This window comes from Balaenoptera physalus, assembly GCF_965194825.1.
Source record: "Balaenoptera physalus genome assembly, chromosome: 5".
NCBI lineage: Eukaryota > Metazoa > Chordata > Mammalia > Artiodactyla > Balaenopteridae > Balaenoptera > Balaenoptera physalus.
The window spans coordinates 66,434,403-66,455,295 of record NC_138884.1 but is presented as its reverse complement, the minus strand read 5'-3'; the positions used below and the strand labels follow the sequence as shown (position 1 = coordinate 66,455,295).

General features: G+C 33.1%; 1 protein-coding gene and 2 long non-coding RNA genes across 12 annotated transcripts in view; 2 read left to right on the top strand and 1 right to left on the bottom strand.

Annotated features, from left to right (window-relative positions):
- Positions 1-20,893, top strand: part of LOC309661923 — an 865,375-nt gene that overhangs the window by 239,421 nt on the left and 605,061 nt on the right. The gene's annotated exons all lie outside the window — the stretch shown is intronic.
- The window catches only part of LOC309661915, a 550,870-nt gene that overhangs the window by 158,371 nt on the left and 371,606 nt on the right, over positions 1-20,893 (top strand). The window lies entirely within an intron of this gene.
- Positions 1-20,893, bottom strand: part of EPHA5 (EPH receptor A5) — a 323,332-nt gene that overhangs the window by 37,829 nt on the left and 264,610 nt on the right. For all 10 annotated transcript variants that reach the window (XM_082463744.1, XM_082463748.1, XM_082463747.1 and 7 more), the window contains 4 exons: positions 15,664-15,731; positions 14,209-14,334; positions 13,303-13,488; positions 433-494 (listed from right to left, as the gene is read on the bottom strand). In XM_082463744.1, coding sequence (XP_082319870.1) covers positions 433-494; positions 13,303-13,488; positions 14,209-14,334; positions 15,664-15,731 — 442 coding nt within the window. The remainder of the gene's footprint in view (positions 1-432; positions 495-13,302; positions 13,489-14,208; positions 14,335-15,663; positions 15,732-20,893) is intronic.

The window sequence follows — 20,893 nt, the reverse complement described above, 5'->3', positions numbered from 1 at the left end:
GTGACTCTATTTCTGTTTTGTGAATAAGTTCAATTGTACCATTTTTTTAGATTCCACATATAAGCGATATCATATGATATTTGTCTTTCTCTGTCTGACTTACTTCAGAGAGAGTTAAGTACCTATAAAAGCTTCTCTTTTTCTCCTTTCCTTACTTCCTTTCCTCCTTCCTTCCTTCTCTCTTTTATTTTTTTTGGGGGGGGGGCACATTAACATACACTTAAATAAAACTGTAGAGACACGTAATTTGGATTTGTATACATTTTCTGAAGTGGATAATTTTCAAACCAAAGTTAATTTTTGTAGTATAATTATCCTGACTCCAGATATTTCTATTTAAAATTTAGCTTTAAAGTGGCTGGATTTCAACTTCAACATCATGGTCAATATATGAATAACACTTTGAATAGTTACATTTGTCTCATATCTTACCTTTAAAAATGTATCTAAAGAGCCATTTTCCATATACTCTGTCACTATCATCACTGGTTTACCTGAAAAGAACACAGTGGTATAAACTGTTGCTTTTAGATTTTGTACTCTTATCTAGGAAAAGTTTACCTGAAAGTTTTTTATTGTTGTCCAAATTATATACATCCGTTAAAAAAAATAGTCCTCTTTGAGTAGCAAGTAAATTCATGACATGATGATATCTTAGTATATACTAAATTGGGTCAGTGAGAAGAAAGTATCACAAGAATGATAAAGATTCAAAAACCCATAATTTTCAATACCAAAATCAATTTATGTAGAAAATGAGTTTAAGGATGAATTTTATTTTAATAGAGGTAATGACATAAAGTGCCAAATAATAATATCCAGCAAAGCACTGCAAACATATTCATCTCCCTCACAGTTCTAAATAAAAACTCCTGTCTAGTCTAACTACCCTGTTTATGATCCCTGGAATATATGTCTTATTTTCCAAACTTAATTTCTTTGTTCTTATAATTCCTTTACTTATGGCTACCTCCCTTTTCCTTCTCTGCCACATACTTACGATCTTCATCAACCCAAATTTTTTCATTCTTCAAAACCCTGTTCTGATTCCTCTTGCTGTCTGGAAACTTCTCTTGCAATCATCATTCTGATGGATGAGGTCCTCCTCTTTTCATGTCTGATATAAAACTGTAGCTAGACAGACTCTGGAGCTACACTGCTTGGCTTTGTATCCCAGATCAATCACTTACTATCAAGTGATCTTGGGCAAATCAACTCTTATCTCTGTATCTCATTTTTCTCATCTGTAAAACGGAGATATGAATGGCACCTGCCTCATAGAGTTACTGTGAGTATCCACCAAGTCCTATTGTTACCCAGGTCACTTAAAATAGTGCCTGTCACTTAGAATTTGCTATGTATTATTATTTTATAAACTTTATCAACTTTGTATCTGTGGGGTTTCATTGCTAGATGTAAGTCGACTAAGAGAATAGATCATATTTTATCCCTCACAAAATTGTAGCATTTAGTGTGTAATATGTCTGTGATACAAGATGAAAAATATAAGATCAAAAATCTTTGCTATACGAAAAAATATCTAAAACATGGTTGTTAGTTTTATCATTCCACGCTAACCTCACTATATTTTAAAACATGCCCCTTTACTCTTTGATAAAAGTATACTACATACAATTTTAGTGTTAATTTAAACTATTTTTAGGTAAGTAAAAAAAGACCTTATGATAGTAAAATTCTATCTTGTATATCTATTAATTAACTTTTTATATTATAAAGGGAAACAGGGTCTATTCAATTATGAAATGCACTGTAATTAACTTAATGGCATTCTCCAGAAGGGTGTCTGTATTTTACTTGAGAAGTGATTCATTCAGGTCATAGAGTTAGAACTTTTATATTTATTCATACAACATTAGTCTGAAATGTAAACAGAGATATAGAAAGTTGACAATTGCATGAAAAAGAAATAACTAGAAAGAAAAAGGAGTTTTCATTCCAAAATCACTTAAAACTCACTATTTAGTATAATAAGGTAGGTCAGTCTAATTTCTCACTCAGACAATTATCTTCTTTTAAAATACTTTAGAAGCATTATTCTTTGAATGAAATGTGACAAGTAATGCTAAAAAGGCGGATGCATTTCTCCTCCTCTTTAAAGTTTGTAAAAGTTATTTAAAAAGTTTGTCTGAAAAAATTCATTTGTCACATATTTGTACTATACCTACGTTAGGTAAAACATCCCATGTGTAGAGAATACACATTGGAGATGTCATTTGATTTGACTTTGGAAGATTGAAAGTCTTCCAATGTGTATTTGGAATACACATTGGAGATGTCATTTGATTTGACTTTGGTGTAATAAAAGGTGACAGATATTCCAGGAAGAAGAGGCAGCATGGGCCAAGGTATCTTGTCATGAAAGAGTTCATCAAGTTCAAACACGGCTAGAGGCCTGAATTTTGCTTTGTAATTCAGGAAGTGACAGGAGATGAGTTGGGGAATGTTGATTTTTAAAACTGACTGGAAATACAATACCTTAGTTAGAAAAAAGAGAATGACTCGTTGTATTTGTAAATGGCCAAGACAACATAACAGAAAAAAAGATTATAACTGCTTTTTCTCCTTAGTATGGCTGTAACCTAAGTTCATGAATTGAGATATGCTTCCAATTTAACTTCATTTTAATGATGCCACACCCATTTTAATGGTCCTCAGACAAACTCTAAATAGACAAAATTCTGCTTTGGGCCCTTTTGGTCCCATTCTTACATCCTAGAGCCTATTTCTGGCTTTTATTAACGTTGAAACCCCTTTTCCTTCAAAAGTCCAGAATTAATATGCTTCCCCAAGGGCGACAGCCAAAATATTTGATAACTGCTTTGGCACAGGGACCTACATGTCTGAAGTTCAACCAGCCATAATGCTGGAATATCAGAACGTCCTGGTGTACCAGACATCACCTCTTCATCTGCCTGATTTCAGGAATTCAGAAGTACCCAGAGATGAAGCTGAGTAGGCATATAAAAGGGACATGTGGGTAACCCTGGCTTCAGCTTTTTATCAAACAGCATGGGAGTATTTCAATAAATTTATAGCTAATAGAGCCAAAAAAGTATGTATTTGCTGAACACCAGCCCTGATCAAATTAGGAAAAGGGCTACATTTTCTAGAATCAGCCTGTGTTTCTAGGAATATGTCCTGTGTAGATCTGACTCTCACTTACAGAAATCTGTTGAGGGAGCTGTCATAGTTTAATTGGAATTGGAAGAACTGAATTCCAGCAGATATCCAGAGAATATAGTCTTAGCTTTCCCTCATTGGTACCTCTCAGCTCCTACCACATGAGCAGATGCCTTGTCCATCAAAGTGAAGGCCTAATCAATGTCTACAATTATCTACTCTACCCCAAGCCTTTTATGATTACAGCACTTCTCCTATATTACTACTTCAAAACCTTCAGTTTCCTTCTATGCTCTTTTTCTAGAGAATAGAAAACTTTTTCTCAGTTTCTTTCTCTTCTCTCTGTCTATCCTCTAATTTTTTAGATCCTCTTCTTACAGCTATGGGTTAGTGGTAAATATTTACTACTGCTCACCCAAGGCCTTCTGAGCAGGAGTTGGATAAAATCCCTATGTATAAATACCTCTTTCTTGGGTAAATTTGTTCCTTAAATTCAACCCAGATTCACTGAGCTTAGATGAAAGAATTCATACTCTAAAGAGAATGACTGATCAGAAACCTTACTGATATTGAATAATAATAACCTTACTGATATTGAATATATATAATAATATATATTTGGAAAGAAAAAGTAATTGCTTTTTAGGGAGATGGGCACCTGGTATTCCTCCTATAAGATTTTTTTTTTTTAGCATTCATCACTTAGTTTTAAAAGTCAGATTCATTATTTATGACAGTGTAGGTTTTGAAAAATATGATAGGGACCTAAAACACCTCTTGTATTTCAGAAAATGGGGGAAAAGCAATTAAAATGCATGTTTGCAAACAAGCATGATCTTCTTTTGTTGACAAGAATAAGACAATTCAGGACTCATTTGATTATTTCTCATGCTTGAGCCATTTTAATGATAATTATATTTAGTTTGGCATATGTTTTGTCTCAGTTCCTGCTAGCCTGCAAAAATGACATAGCATTAATTAATGTGGCTTTAGTCTAACCATTGTAAATTCAATAAGGTGGTATAAAACATTTTCCATTATCCAGCTTGAAGTACAGACAAAGAGTAAATCTGCCAATAATTTTGAAAGCATATTATCAAAAATCAATATAAAAAGAGCTCATAAAGCATGTCAAAACATGATTTTAATCACAGAGTAGAGTTTTTACATTACTTCATAATATTTACTGAGGACCCAGTTCAGGCAGAGTCTCAGTAGTAATATAAACACATTATTTGTAGAATCCACCAACCTCATATTTCATCATTTGGTATTGATAATCATAAAAGAACTACAGTTTATTGATATACTGAGTGCCCACCTACAAGGCATGATGTTATTTTTAATTGTCATCAAAATTCTATAACAGTGATATTACAAAAGACACTTTTCAGAGAAAGAAAAGTGAGGCTTAAAAAGATTCAATATATTACCTGAGTTGATTAGTGCAAGTCGTATAAGAGACAAAGTTGGGAATCAAATTCATGTCCACCTGACTATAAAAGTTGTTTTCCTTCCCTCCATACTATGATGCCTATAATTTCCAAATATTTATTTTAAATTTTAAATTTAACTTTAAAATTTCACAAATATTTAGTCTTTTGTGATAATATAAGTTTGATAATCATGACTATGCCATACCAAACTGTTCATGCATTAATGGCAGATCTGGTAGGAATTCAGTTGCTTTCAATAAATAATATATTCTTACGTATGAGCATTACTTATATATGCTCCAAGCGTTCTGAAGTGTTCGATAGTGAAGTGGATAGGTCTTGGACTCCAATTATATGAAGTATCTAAAGTAGTCAAACCCATAGAAACAGAAAGTAGAATGGTGGCTGCCAGTGGCTGGGGGAGGGGGAAGGAAGGAATTACTGTTCAATAGGTATAAAGTTTTAGTTATGCAAGACAAAAAGTTTCTAGAGATCAGCCGTACAACATTGTGCTTACAATTAAAAAAACTGTACTGTGTAATCTACACCTAAAAATTTAATAGGGTAGATATCATGATATGTGGGTTTTTCTTACCACAGTAAAACCAAACTGCATTTGCTTCCTTAGTAAGTGATTTTTTTGGTGCTAATGTTCAACAAAATCCAAGAGAGAAGAGAACACGCTACTTCTGGTAAAGCAGTCTTTTTTCACAAGCTATCTCAAAGTTAGGTGAGACAAACTTTGGGGAGTGTTGATTTAGTCCTTACTTTTCAGAGCATGGCCCTTGACAAGTGGCATAGCTATCACCTGAGAGCTTGTTAGAAATGCAAAATCTCAGTGCCCAATCCAATCTATTAAAACAGATTCTGCATTTTAGCAATATCCTCAGAGGCACGTTGTATTTTGAGAAACACTGAACTAGGCCACATCACAAGAGTTGCAACTAAATCTGGGCTTATTATTTCATTTGCATTGGTACTACCTGCTTTACTGAAACCACGAGGGCATCAAAAAACATGTGGTACCACTTAAGGGTATAAGGGAGCATTTGATTTAGAAATATCATAATTCACTGGAAAACAACAGTCACTTGTTTCTCTTACAAACATTTTACAAGATTTGTAAATAATTAAAAGTAAGCCTGTGCTTATACTTATATCTATAGTTTTATTTCACTATGCCATTCTATTTGGGTTGTATTCCATTTAGTACATTAACACTTGTAGGTGTTTGAAATTACTTTTATTTTCACTCCAAGGGAAGTTTGGAATAAGAAATATCATGATTCAATTATTAATGGTTAATGGTCACCCAGAAAATGGGACCTTGTGCTTGTAGTAGGAATAGATAGTGCTTATCAAGTGGGGGAGTGTGAAGGGAGGACGAAGTATGGGGCAATCAGAACTTAGAAAGGTACTCAGATATTTTAATTCCATTATGACCCTTATTTATTGGTTAACACTTTAGGGAAAACCACTTTTAAAATTATGTAATTTTAATTTTAGGGAAGACTATAAAATCAAAAGCCTCTATACCTTACCTGAGATGGAAACACCAAATGTTTCTATTAAATAGAAATTCCAAATTTTCCATAATATCCTCTTTTATTTCAGATTGTTTATATTGATATAAACTTTCTCATTAGCTGCTCATTTCTCAAATTAAAAATAAATTAGAATTGCTCTGACATTAGCAAAGGTGAATAATTACTTGTGGAGTCAGAAATGATCGACTTTGCAGAGGAGCTAAGGAATCTAAGAATTAACAATGTGACAGCTTTGTTTAATTAGTAATGAAAATGACTTTAAAAACACAAGGTTTAATTTACTGATAATCAATCTTCGAGCCAGTAAATCTCTGTTTCTATAGATACATATTTTTCAGGTGAGTAGAATTTAGATTTTACCAGAAAAAGCCCTTGTAAATATCTAATAAATATCTTATGTTTATTTATTATACCTCTCTCTATGCCTTAATAATGAAAAACAAGTATCAAATTAATGAGCTGGCTTCCATTTCTACTGCAGTGTTAAATTTGTTTATTTCCATCATGGTTTATCACTGATAATGGCTCATAGAATTGTTTCCTTTTGTGAAAGGGAAGTTATAAAATTCAAGCATATTCATACTGCAAACATTTTCATTTATACTTCTCAGAATCCAATCTTATACACAACATCTGCAATTGGGTGCTTATAAGCCTCTCAAAAGTAACGTGTCCAAAACGGAGCTACTGATTACCAACCACAGTCCTGCTCCTCCTGGAATTTTCCCCATAACTGACAATTCCTTTCTTCAAGGTACTCAGGACCAATAATTTATAATTATCATTGACTCTTCTCTTTTTCTCACATTCCACATCTAATCCACAAAAAGACTTACTGTGATTGCCTTCAAAATATCTATAGAATTCAACTACAACTCGCCATCTTGTTAGATTACTACCCTGACGTAACCCATAATGAGGTGTGAATAATGACCGTAGTCTCCTCACTGTCTCCCCATTTCAACACTGGCTTCTACCGTCTTTATTCAACACAGCATCCTGACTGATCCTGTTAATGTAGAAATAAGATTCTATCACATCTTGGCTCCAAGGCTCAGATTAAGAGGCAGTCTTTGCAGGGACCAAAGTGTTCACATACCGTCTACTCTCCTATGAAGTCTTCAAGTTAAGCTCTTACCAGACTCCTCTCATTCATTCCATTGAAGCGACACTGGCCTTGTTTTTTCTTGAACATTCTATGCAAGTTCCATTCGAGTCTTGCGGGTTCTTTCTACAACACACTGCCTGCCCCCAGATATCTGTAAGGCTGACACCTTCACTTATTCAAGCTTTATCAGAGAGGCCTTTCTCTAAATAAAATAGAAACCACCAACCCTCAATAGAAACAATCCATAATCTCCTAACTTAGCTTTACTTTTTTCATTTAATATATTATAAATGTATTTGTTCAATTAGTTTGTCTCCCCTACCCAAAGGTAAGCTCCATAAAGGCAGGAAATCAGTCTGTTTAATCTCTGCTATATCCCACTGATTAATAGGAATAGACATGTATTAGGTGATCAATTAATACCTTTTGAATAAATAAATGTTTCTTGTCAAGTGTATACTAAATAATAAAAATGAAGTTAGTAATGTACACTGTAAGAGCCTGGGTTTTGGAGTCATGCAGAACTGCTTTTAAATCTGGTATTATCCTATGCTAGTTTTATGATATTGGATAAGGTATTTAACCTCCTTAAGGTTAATTTTTCCCATCTGTAAAATGAGAACAAATACTAGTGTCTACAGGATAGCATTATTGTGCAGATTAAAGGAGATAATATGTAAAGAACATTAACTTAGCACATACTTAAAGTAATGTTAATTATTAGTAGTAGTTATAACTGTTATATTTATATGCAAGATCCTGTGCAATTTTCTTCATATGAGTTTTAATTATTTTTCCTAAAACACCCATGGTTTTATAGAACAAAGTTGTTTAAATTAAAATATAAATTGTATATCACTCTAACTCATTTTAACTGTTTAGATGACTGTAATTTAGTCATTGATTCATTTACTATCATTCATGTCTTTTTAAAAAGTTTTGAAATTCCCTAATGTCTGGCCCTGTGACAGATACTAGGGGTGCTGTAAACATATATCAATTTCAAGAAGTTCATCATGTAGTAAGGACAGAACATGTAGAGAGATAACTATGATACAATGGACAATATGACAAAGTGCAGAGAAATGCAGCTAGAATTTGTAAGACTGTCTCTGGCTGAGAATTCATTCATTCAACAAATACATGAAATGCTACACGTGCTGAGCACAGATCTAGGAACACACAGGTGAGCAAAATAAAACAAATGTAGAACTGGGATGCTTTCCTTTACTCAGCTATTCAACATTATTGAGTGGCCTACTCTATGCCAGGCAGACACTGAGGATGGAAGGAAAAATGAAGAGAAATGATCTCATGGAGATCATGGAGAAGGTCATGGAGAAGGTCATATTTGAATTAAACTTGAAGGTCAAGTAGAACTGAGGAAAGTGGAGAGGACATGCTAGGGCGGAATGAAGTATCTCCAAGGGCAGAACAAGAACTAGGTAGAGTTTTCTGGAAAGGAAATAGTGTAATATGGAGATATGGCCAAATTATATCAAGCTCAGTATCAAAGTATATGCATTTTGCTTGATTTGTTTGCTCCTGGTGATGAAGCAAGAGAGGAAATTGATTTCATAAAATGTATGGAATGGACTAATGTCCATTGGAAAATACCAAAATGGAAAGACTAGTTTGAAGATTGTTGGAATAGCCCTGGGTAATATATAATAAGGGCCTGTAAAATAAAATGGACTTTTACAGGATAGAATGAAATACTATATTTGAAAGATAATTACAAATTTATATGTCAGAATTATCTGACAATTTAAATCATCAATTGCCATTGAATGCGTTATTTCCTCAGACATGGAAAGAAAAACAGGGAGACATTTCTTTAATTTTTCTCTAATATTTTGTTTAAATTTATTAATTTTACAGGAGAACTAAGTTTATTTGTATATGATCCAAGATTAAGAAATATAAGTATGAATATTTAAATAGAAATATACATATTTCAATAGAAATATTATATAACTATAAATATTTCAATATAAATATTTATATTTATATAACTACATTGTATAAACTATATTATATAATTATATTATATAAATATTTATATAACTATAAATATTTCAATAGAAATATTTCTTTGGTCAATTTTGATAATATTTCCATGGGTGGAAAAAATAAATCTTAAAGAACTAAGGCTGCTGCAATGGAAAAATTATAATTTTCCACTTCTAAATTTTATTCCTGAATCTATTTGAATAGTAAAAGCTGGCTCTATGTGTGTTACATTAAAGCATCATGCATTGCGAATGAGTCAATTAAGCCAGGACCTGTGGGTTTCTTACATCATTTGTCATAGGTCTCTCTAGAATACATATATTTATTTATGATGTCTCCTGTTTAACAACAAATCACAGAAGGAATTTGAATGAGGCTCCATATTTCTGGCACGTAAGGTAGTGATAGAGGAAAGAGGAAGGTTCATGATGGCACCACCCAGAGGAGTGCTACTTCAGACTCCCCACCTCAGCTTCAATCAAAACAATCACAAGATTTAGTTGCACTTATGTCTCATTATCTGTGTGCTGCAGGTTGAGAATAACTGCTGAATAAATTAGCATCAGATCAGAGAGCATGAAATTAAGGATACAAATAAAGTGAGTTGCAACATGGTAAATTAAAAACAAGTTGAAGACTTCCTAAGTTGAACATCAAGAGCTACATTTATTAAGGGGAAATACAGCTTCAATTCAAATAGAAAAAAAAATAAGACAAAGAAGTATTTTAAATATTTACATTTTGCTTTACCTGTATGTGTAACTTCACCGCAACAACATCAAACAGAATATTTGATTAGAAGATTGGAAATTTAAAGTCTGTATTTTCAACCACAGCCCTGTTTTTTAGACTAGACTTTACAGAATTTAAATATGATCATTTGCTGATAATGGCATTTGCTTCTTAAGATAAAGGTCTCAAGTGCATATAAAATGGTATATGACACATTTAGTTGTTTTACTATGAGAGTTTAGTTGTCTTATATTGCTCAGTCAGGACTCATTCACATAAAACAAATTCTGTAATAAATTAGAGATCTATAAAAGTAGGTGACTATTGGCTCTAATAATTTTGGGATCTTGTCTCCTAATATCTGATGATATTTGATGAATTCACCTAAACAGATTAAAATAAATACTACTATAACTACCTGCAATTTTGTTCACATACACACAAATATATCTTAATTTAATCTGCATAAAATTTTTATAAGGTAGGTACGATTTTTTTCTTTTTCTGTGACATTGAGGCTCAGAGTGCTTAACTAAAGTGACCATAGATTGGTTTTAGGTTTAAGTGTAATGGGTTTACATAAATATTTAGGACATCATCTGTTTCTTCAAGGAGCAGACTTTTTTAGCTAGGGAGCTAAAATATATATGCAGAGGAGACAAAATTAAATGAAAAATTTGAATAAGAGTTTTGGACAAAGGAAGGAACATTACTGACAGTTGCAAAAATCCTTATATAGGTACAGTGTTTGAAAGAAGGAGCCATTATTTCAGGGTTAAGTGATGAGGAATTATTTCATGGAGGTGATAGAATTTGAATAAGATTTTGAAGGAATTGGAAAGGTAGTTAAGTTTCAGAGAAAGAGGCAATGTAAGCAGGGCAACATATCAATTAAAATGGATTAGGAATGAAATGGATATGGAGGAGTTCAGAGCACAGGAAGAGAAATAAATGGAAAAGTAATAACCATGTGTTTATTAATTACCTACTCTGTGTCATGCCCATTTAACCTTTACCTGTATTAATTCATGTCACCTTCACAACATTACAGAGGCGTTCTTACCCCATGTCATTAGTGAGGAAACTAAGGTTCTGAATGTATAACCAACTTGGGCAAAGTCACATAGTAGTTTATGGCAGAAGCAAAATGAAAATTGGTGGCTAGAGCCATAGCCCGTGTTCTTGACCATTATGCAGTACTGTTTTCCATAATCATAATAGGGATCTGGCACTCTCCTACACATTACAACTTAACTCATTACAGGATGGATTGGCTGTCTACATATAGGCATTAGTTTTACATATACCCTGGGTAAGAGGAAGTCATGGTCCTAGTTTATTTGAGGAAGTGAAACTTAGCAGTCATACTATGGATGAAAAGAAGACATGAAATATATCAAATATTTTGCATCCTATTATTACTGTTACTTCATTAAGAAGTATGTTTTACATTAGATAATACCTTTCCTGCGTAGGAAATAATTTTACTCAATCACTGTTATAATTCTTGTTCCCATAGTATCTAGCCCAGCACATGCTATCACTAATGTCCTTTCAAAGTCCTTCCCCTCAGATAGAGTATAGTCCCATTCAAATTCTGATTTCATTTTATTGTACCTGTGACGATCTCCCTCACATCATATTCTTACTTAAAATATTCCTCCCCATTCATCATAGGGCATGATTTTGTAAAATATTTTAATTTATTTTATTCCTTCAAAAAAATATATATTTTCTTTGTCTCTCACCTGCGTGGTGTCCCTGCCTCTTACCTATTTTTAGGCATGTACTCAATTGGGGGAAAGAAACACATCTAAGTTTTTTTTTTTTTTTAATACATCTTTATTGGAGTATAATTGCTTCACAGTACTGTGTTGGTTTCTGTTGTACAACAAAGTGAATCAGCCATATATATACATATGGGCAGAGGACCTAAATAGACATTACACCAAAGAAGACATACAGATGGCTAAGAGGTACATGAAAAGTAACACATCCAAGTTTGAAGAAACCCACATGGCTGCAGGTAATTTTATTCCTATGTTGCATTCCCCTATGGGCATTCTTACTGGAGATGTGTATCTCTTTGAGACATGGAGAAAAACAATCTCCCAGCAATACAGGCTGATTCAAAAGTTCTGCCAACCATCAACATGATAATTTTAGCTAAGGTATTTTTCTTCTGTGTTCTCATCTGTGACCTACTGTGAATGAATCATGATTTGGGAATTAACTGGTTATAAACCAGTAAATTTTTTTGTTGTTGTTTCTTTTGTTCCTCTTTATTTCGAAAACGTTTTTATTGTTGTTGTTGTTTTTGTTTTGTTTTCCATATTTAAAAGCAAAATGGCATAAATGGATATCCAATCAATTGAAATTACTTCATAGGTTGAGAACATTTATTGAACATACTTTGCTGCTATGCACATTTGGCATATGTAACTTAAAACTTGATTAACAGCAAATGGAAGTTGAACCAGTGCTTGAAAAAAGTCTAAAGCATGTTCCTTGCCAAATGTTTCAGACGATTTTACAAAGTGGTATGAAGTGTATGAAGTATAAAGGAAGGAAAGAGGATACATAGGAATGATGAAGAAAAAATGGATTAAAAGAAAATAAAGGCCTCAGTTATGTGTCACATAAATACTTTATTGAGTGACTGAAGAATTATTTGAAATCCTTATAATGGGAAGCTCAACACATAACCACATTTACAAGACACTAACAAGAATCTGAGAGATGTGAAATTCCAGATATATCTGAGTAAAAACAGGATTTGCTTTAACAAAATAATTAGTCTCAAGGAACTTTCCCAGTCTTCTGAGGCAATTACTTTCCTTAGAACTATTAAAATATCTCAATGAAAAAAATCAATAAAAGAAATACATCTGGCTATAAAAAAAAACCACTTAAAAGGTGGCGGGCATCTATGGTTACAGTAATCCTATTAAATGTTAAACTTCAATGCCTCAATCAAAACTTTGAAGTTAATATTTCATTAGGATAAAAAGTGAAGGAGCCAAGAGGAAAAAAAATTGATACTTTTACTGCTCCTTTTATCTGGATACAATGTCTCTGGTGCTGAATTCATAGTAAGTGAGTTAACACAAATATTTCAAATAATAAATAGAAATTTGGGTTCACTGAAGATCAGCTTTGACAAGAATCTACTAAAATATAGGACAAATACTATTAATATTAGGGAAATTGTTAATCACATTATTATGGCCAGTTTTCTCTCTATCCTGAAATCAATAATAATCTAATAGAAGAAATTCAGATATTTATGATCACACACACATGCATAATTTGCCATTGTACTTACTTTTGGTCACAACACCTTCTAAGTGAATGATGTTAGGATGGTCAAACTGCCCCATGATACTTGCTTCACCCAGGAAATCTCTGCGTTGCTTTTCAGTATAGCCTACTTTAAGGGTTTTAATTGCCACAGGTAATTCTCTTTTTCCTGGAAGTTTCAAACGTCCACTACAAACTTCACCAAATTCACCTTGTGATAAAGATGTAGAAAACACAGAAACTCATTACAAATCCCTACTCTAACAGTAGTCTAAAATTCTCTTAGAGTAGTAAGGTTTAGATAAAACAGAGTTGAAGGGGAGTCCAACTTCCTTATCTATGTTAAAAGAAATTAATGGTGCATTGGGAAAAATCATTTACACGTGATCGTAAGACACATTGGGGGCTATTAGTTTCATCTCTCTCACCTACAGAAACCTTAATGGAAACATTAGAAAGAAACTAAAAGCAACTGACTGAAAATCACTTCCTTCTTCCTTTCTTTCTACTCTAGCAGTGACACTAATGAGAAGAGAAAAAAGAAAAGGGCCATAGCAGGACAAAAAGGAAACAGTCTTAAGGAAGAGATGATTCATAAGTAGAATAATTGGGTGCTTCAATTTTGTAAATACTTTTGGGTATTAAAAATTATATATATTATATATGAAATATAATAATCAGTAGATGGTGAAAAACACTATGTTTGAATATACATTTTTGCTGGTTTGTTTTTTTTCATAAACCTAACATTTGCTGGTTTAAGTATGAGCTAGGCAGAAGGTAATATTAAAATATGATCAATTATATACCACCTTGAAAGCAAGTCAATTACAAAAGATTAAAAACATTCTGAGTTAGATCAGGACATTGATATATTACATTTTATAATATAAACACCGGTTAAAAGTCCGAGTTAAACACACCGTCTTACCCGCTCCAATAACTCTTTCAATGGTGATGCATGAAGCTTCTATCTCCTTGGCGAATTCATGGACAGCTTGATTGGGATCCTCATAGGTGTGTGGATCAATATAAGTTCTTACTCCTGGCAGTTTAACTGTAAAAATAAATGGGCATTACAGTCGAAGTGCTTGTGATGGATGAGTGAAATTATAAACGTTATTAATGTACAACTATGGCTTAAATCCCCAATTCCTAGAAGTGACAGAGCTGCAAGGACAGACCCTCTCCTGAATTATAGGAGTCATTTGTACAGCTATCTCTTTTTTTTTTTTTTTAATCTCATTTTTATAACTTTAGAAATCTGGTTTGTTGGCATGCACAAGACGAAGTGCATATTGTGACGACGTATTTGAGTAAGGACATCTTTCAACACTAATGTTCAGGAGTCAGTCTCTGAGGCAAACTAAGACACTTTTGTTTACTAAACTGGACAATGAAATGCTACTGGTTTAGTTGTTGGTTTGTTTTCTTATGCTTTCCTTAAAATCTTATCACAGATGATTAGTTTAGGTTTTACAAACATAATTTAAAATAACTTTTCTGGTGCTTTGGTCCTATAAGACTGACAAAGCAGTCAAGAAGAAAAGAGAAATTCACTCTATTGTTGCTGCAGGGCATTATGCAAGTCTCTTATGCTCTATGAGCCTCAGTTTCATCACATTTTAAAGGCTACCGATATTACCCTCACAGTATTTTTTGACAATAAATAACATTAAATAAGATAGGACTGTGAAAATAGACCCCAAAATGTTTTGCAGCATGAATTATGGCTTTCATGATTTTGACTTTCATGGTCATGGCAGAGTGACAAAAACAAAAAAACCTTCTTTTTGTCATTTACTTGGCAAATCAACTCATACTGTACTATTTATTAAAAATGAACATATTAATAATAAAATTAGAACCCATTTAGACAGATTTTTAAAGCTCATTATTAAAACTTGATTTTCTGCATTTCTTAAAAGTGTAGTCTTTTTCAAGTCATTTGAACCAAGGTTGCTGCTACAGGATGTGCTTAGGGAAATTCCTACCAAAATGTTAGAAAAAGAAGAAGAAATTTATTCATTTAATCTGGTGGTGTTATTTAATGACATATTTCTACTGATTGTTGTTAGGAATTAGAATTGGCCTGGAAATATGGTTTGAAATATAATAGCTTTATATATTAAGCAAAAAGTTTTTATTTTAATGATTGTAATGAAAGTATGCTTTAAAGAATTGAAAAAACCATCCAGCTGTTGCCTAGGGTCAGCTGGCAACACCACAAGCCCATACGCTTTAGAGGAATGTAACAAAACACTTACACTTTTTATCCCAATATTTTTGGTCAGTTATTACAAATCTCTAGCCTGAAAAGAAGCCAAAATCACAATAAAGTGTCCCCTACTTTGTTTTATTTTGATTTTTTTTACAGTTTGCTTACTGTGCCCATTATGAAAATGCATCTTTTCCTCTTCTGGATCTTGTTTTGCTTTGCTGTAACCACACCGCCTGGAACAGAGTAAGCTACGATTAGCCACATCTCCAAGTGGTGCATCACATCAAGCCCAGAAGCACGCAACACAATTGAAATGATTGCAACCTTAAGTGATTTTCACACCAGCAGTATGAAATAACACCAATACTCTTTTGTATGAATCGTATTTCCCCAGCTAGTATCCCTCACTCTTGCCCAGATTTCAGTGAGAAGTCTGAAGCTCTCCAAACCTATTTTTAAACATGACTTCACCATATACCATACACCAGACATTTCTCTGTTCCCTTCTTCTTTTACTGCTTTTTGCCACCTCAGAGGTCCCTGCCTTTTCTCAGGATGAACTGTCCCAAATACGTCTCTGATTCAAAAGTCTCCTCCTTTCAGCACCTTACTCCATTATTCTGTTTCATTTATTTCTCTTGTTTTGGAGTCTTTAGTGTCTCCACTGGTCTCCTGTCAATCTATCCATTTCCATCAATTTAATTAATATCTCTATCCCTCTGGCTTTATTCTTTTGAGAGTTATACTCTTATTCCCTTTGGATTTATTTTCTAGGAATATTCCACTGGCATTCAAACTCAATAGATCTGAAAAAGAAAAGAGTATCTTTCTCTTTACTTTCAATCTTGATCTGCTGCCTTCTTTTCCTCTTAATAACATTTTCATGGCTTTGGTACCTTAAGATCATAGCCCTGTTCTCGTGGACCTCACAACAAATTAGTTGCCAAATCCCAAGCATTATATAACATAAAAGTCTTTTGATCCACCTCTTCCATTTCACTAGCTCTACCTCTTCTTCAATTAAGGTCTTGCTGTTTTTCTTTTGGATTACTATCAGTGCCTCTGAACTGATGCCCCTGCATTCTATAACTGCTTTCCTAAACTACACTAGACATGGCTGTAGCCAAATTACCATAAATAAGGTATTTTTCTATTGTGTTAGCTCTCTTCTGCAAAGTTTTCAATAAAATAATAAGGTAAAGATTCCTAAACGTAGCCGCAATGCACATTTCCCACATCATCTCTGAGATATTTCTCCATGCTTCCGTTATGTTCCTATATACTGGTTCCTGCACTTAGGATGCTCTTCTTAACAATTTCCAATTATCAAAGTCCAGTTCAATTGTTGCCTTCTTCATGTTTTCTTTCCCTAATACCGTGGCTTAATGCAGTCTTGCCCCCTCTGAACCCAGTAGCTTTCTGTATCCCTCTCATGGTGTGACTGCCATTCTACAATGCAACATAGTCATTTGAGAATGTTTTTTGGCTCTCTTGCTATTGTTGTTAGTTTCTTAAATGGCAGCAACTACCATTCATCTATAAATTTCTGAAGTGACCTAGCACCTGGCTCAGAGTTGGCCCCAAAAATATTCGTCACATTGATGAATGAATAAATGAATGAGTGGATGATATTCTGGTTGAGTCTACACAAGGACAAGTGTTTGGAGAGAGAATACGCTGATGAATACTAAGGTACGTGAATAACCATATAACGTTAAAACAGCTGACCAAAATAAAAATATCTAAATTACTTTTAGTGAAACTCTAAGGAAGTGAATTTATTATTCACAAGCTCTTATAACAAAATTGAGTTTATTAAAAACAAAATTTCATTTACTTCTGCATAAAGAAAATACAGCCAAAATGTCAGATTGACAAAATATTTTCATTACAAAGTTGACTGAAAACTACTATATGATGTAAATGAAGTGGCCAGTTGACATGCACTGAGGACTGTTCCTTGGTTTCATATTCTAAAATGTTTCTTAAATATGTGTATATTTTGATATAAAAATGAAACATTTTATTCTCTATCTTTCTTAGTGTATAATTACGTATATTATACAACATAAATAACAAAACCTGTTCTTGTGCCATTTTTGAAAAATTGCAATTATCTTAATTTTATCGTATTAAAGAACTGGCAATTTATTAGTAAAGTACAGCTAGGAAAATTTAAGTAAACTTGAAGTAATATACTTAATACATATAGTGTTCTTGGGTGAGGAAAATTACACAATGAGGAACTGGTGGCTTTTCAAATTTTATTCATAACATGTAGATGCATTTGTCACTTAAGAGCCCTTAAGACATCTTGAATCACCTCACCACAGTGAAATGGAGAGAAAAAACGAACACATGATATCATCCTGAAATAATAGCTGGTCTATTCAAGCTGACATTTAAGATATTTTAATACACTGTTCATATTTTTTAGATATTACATTATTCTTTCAATCTTTAATGTATGTACCTCTAGAGAGAAGTTATTGATACTGGGTTGTTTTTTTTTTTTTTTACCAATGTTCTAAATACAATTGTGTGAAATCATCCTGAGATTTATGTTATTTAAATAATACTGACAAAAAACTTTGTTAGAGGAATTCTAAAGATACCTAAAAAGTATACAAGTTCTTGCAGTTTACATTAGAAAACAAACATCCATTCCACCTTTAACTCTCCTACCTTCAAAAAAAATTAAGCTTTGAAACTTATATCCTCAAATAGTCTTTATCATTAAATAAGCTTCATGGATATTTAAATTGCATGCAAATGCCTCATATGAAAATGGAAATAAAACTTTGGATCTCATCTAAAAAATGATTTGGGAATACCATGGTGAGGAGTTATTAACATTTTAATACCTAGGGTGAGAGTCAGGAGGTCAATAAGAAGGAGTTATTTTTGACTACAGGCATCTCAAGACTTCTATAACATAATACGGCTGCATGTCACATTAACATAGAAAATTAAGTCTGGAGCACCCCAAAGCAACATTAAAACAAACCTCAACAAGATACAGCAAGTAGAAGTGCAGCTGGCAGAGACTGGCACTCAAGCAGTGGTTCAGCCTTGGTAACAAAGCATTGCAGAGAGCAGGTTCATTCAGTATCATCTTCTGTACCTTGTCCAGATGCATCATTTTAACTCAGCATACACTAGAGTCAATAAATATGCCATTCTGTACATCAATTACAACTCCTATCTTCTAGAACCGATTTGTTTTTTTCAAATGGAAAAGAAACAGTTTCTTCATTTTGCTTCAGTCACAATTTTAATGAACTTCGATATCATTTTACTAAAAACAATTGTAGTGGAATTAGAGGAATCATCTTCTAGCCATTTATACTTATTTTCTTCTAGAAAACAATGTTATTTTATTTTTTAGTAGTAGAGGTGGGCATGAGAAATCATTAAATGTAAGCATAATTCATCTTCATAAATGAATATTTATTAAAAGGTATGGGAGTGATGCTTCCTATGTAAGTGACTTCATGGGTAATTTAGAAATCAATCTATTTTCCCCCATTTCTATCCTAAGGATTTGAATAACACAGCCTTGATAATATTAATGCAGATCTTAAAAACTTGGCCCAAGCCACGACATCTAGATTTGGATATTTGAAATTTCTATAAGACATGAATTAGTAAACAATAATCTTTATGAATGGATGGACGTGCCAATGAGTAATTAAGTTCTTGGATGTAAATTAAAGATTTGATAATAAATTAGTGGTATGAATGTCAAGCCCTCCAGAGTACCAAGTGAAGCACAGAGTCAGAACTTTACTAAATGACACCATTATGGACAATGAGGAAAGATGAGTGAATGAAAGAGCAAAAGGAGACTGTAGATCCTTACTCCACAATAACCTCCACAAAATTTGATTTTTCCATTGCTTTAGCCTATGGAAATAAACACTGAATAAACACTTTTTTCCCCTTAATTCTAAATAAGGTGGGGAGGGGGGAATGGCGAAAGAAGGAATGGTTTTGCATTTTGATGTCTTTGAAAGAATGAGCATATGCAGTGCCTGGCTCAGAAATGGACGTGCCTATAACTGTTCCTCTATTATCCAGATGGATTAAGAGATGCTTTACCATACTTTAAAGCAGAAACATTCAAAAGGCAACGTTGGAGCAAACATTAGAGTCAATATGTGTTGCTTATGGAAAAAAAAAGTTCCTTGTATTGTAGCCTCTTTTAAAAACACATTTCTCCATATATGCACTCTCTTGTTCTGACATAACGACCTCAACCACCGCATAATGTTGTGTTTAAGAATTTTATGCTGGAATCTTGAAAAAAATAAGTTACAGTTTTTTGGGAAATAGTTTGACCTTTTCACTTCAAGAGTCTCTCCAACTGTAAAGTAGTTTTAATAAAACCTCAGTTAACTCAGCCCCCATAAAATAAAGAAGCATATGAAGATTAGCTTATTTGTATATCTAATAAATACTGAAAATAGATTGTTTTATTTTACAGGACCACATTCTTCAATAAGAATGTGAGTGCAAATGCAGAAAAATGGGACATTGGATATATAGGCTGTCTTGCTAGCATTTGTATACTAGGGTACTGGATTTTGGGTTCCTTACAGAGAGATGTAAGTTACACAAAAAATGCAACTGATTTATTATTATTTACTGAAAATTCTCGGACATACTTCTCAAAGAAAATGTACATATTTTTGAAAACATGCTTTCCTTGGATAGGGGAATGGAGTGATGATTATACCACACAAAATGAGGGCACAGCTTGCTGTGTTCCCATCTCACATTCTTCCAAGGATATTAACCACTCTGTGATTAATGGCAATGTAAGAAGCTAGCTTATTTCCTATTTTATGCCTTATATATCATTTTTAATTTCTATATTATAAAAGACAAAGAAAAAAACCTTAGAACTAACACTTCTAAAATAAGGTAGTACATATGAATTTGTAAAGTTTTTCATTAATAACCTCTACAAATCATTTTAGAATTAGCAATAAGAGAAAGACATGAATAATTTGAAATACTTCAGAAAACTCAAAGATGAATTATAGACTCTTCATTACTGAGTTAAAATTTAATTACCTTAGAATTTTGATATAAAAACACATTTCGTAAAGTATGACATGTAAGTATTGTGTCTCCCTGTTTTCAACAAATTTTGTTCTAATGTGAGAGTAGGTAATTTCCTACTAATTTTTAAAATAGTTCATGGATGTGACCATTGGATTTCTCAATTAGAGTAGTCCCACTTAATATCTCCTATGGTCTGAGGTCCACAGGTATTACAAAAAAGGATTTGGTAGCAGTTCATAGCAAGCCCTCAGTTGGAATTTAATATATTATCTCTCTATATTGTGGGCAAGCCTCACATCTGCCTGCCAACAGCACTTTAAATGGC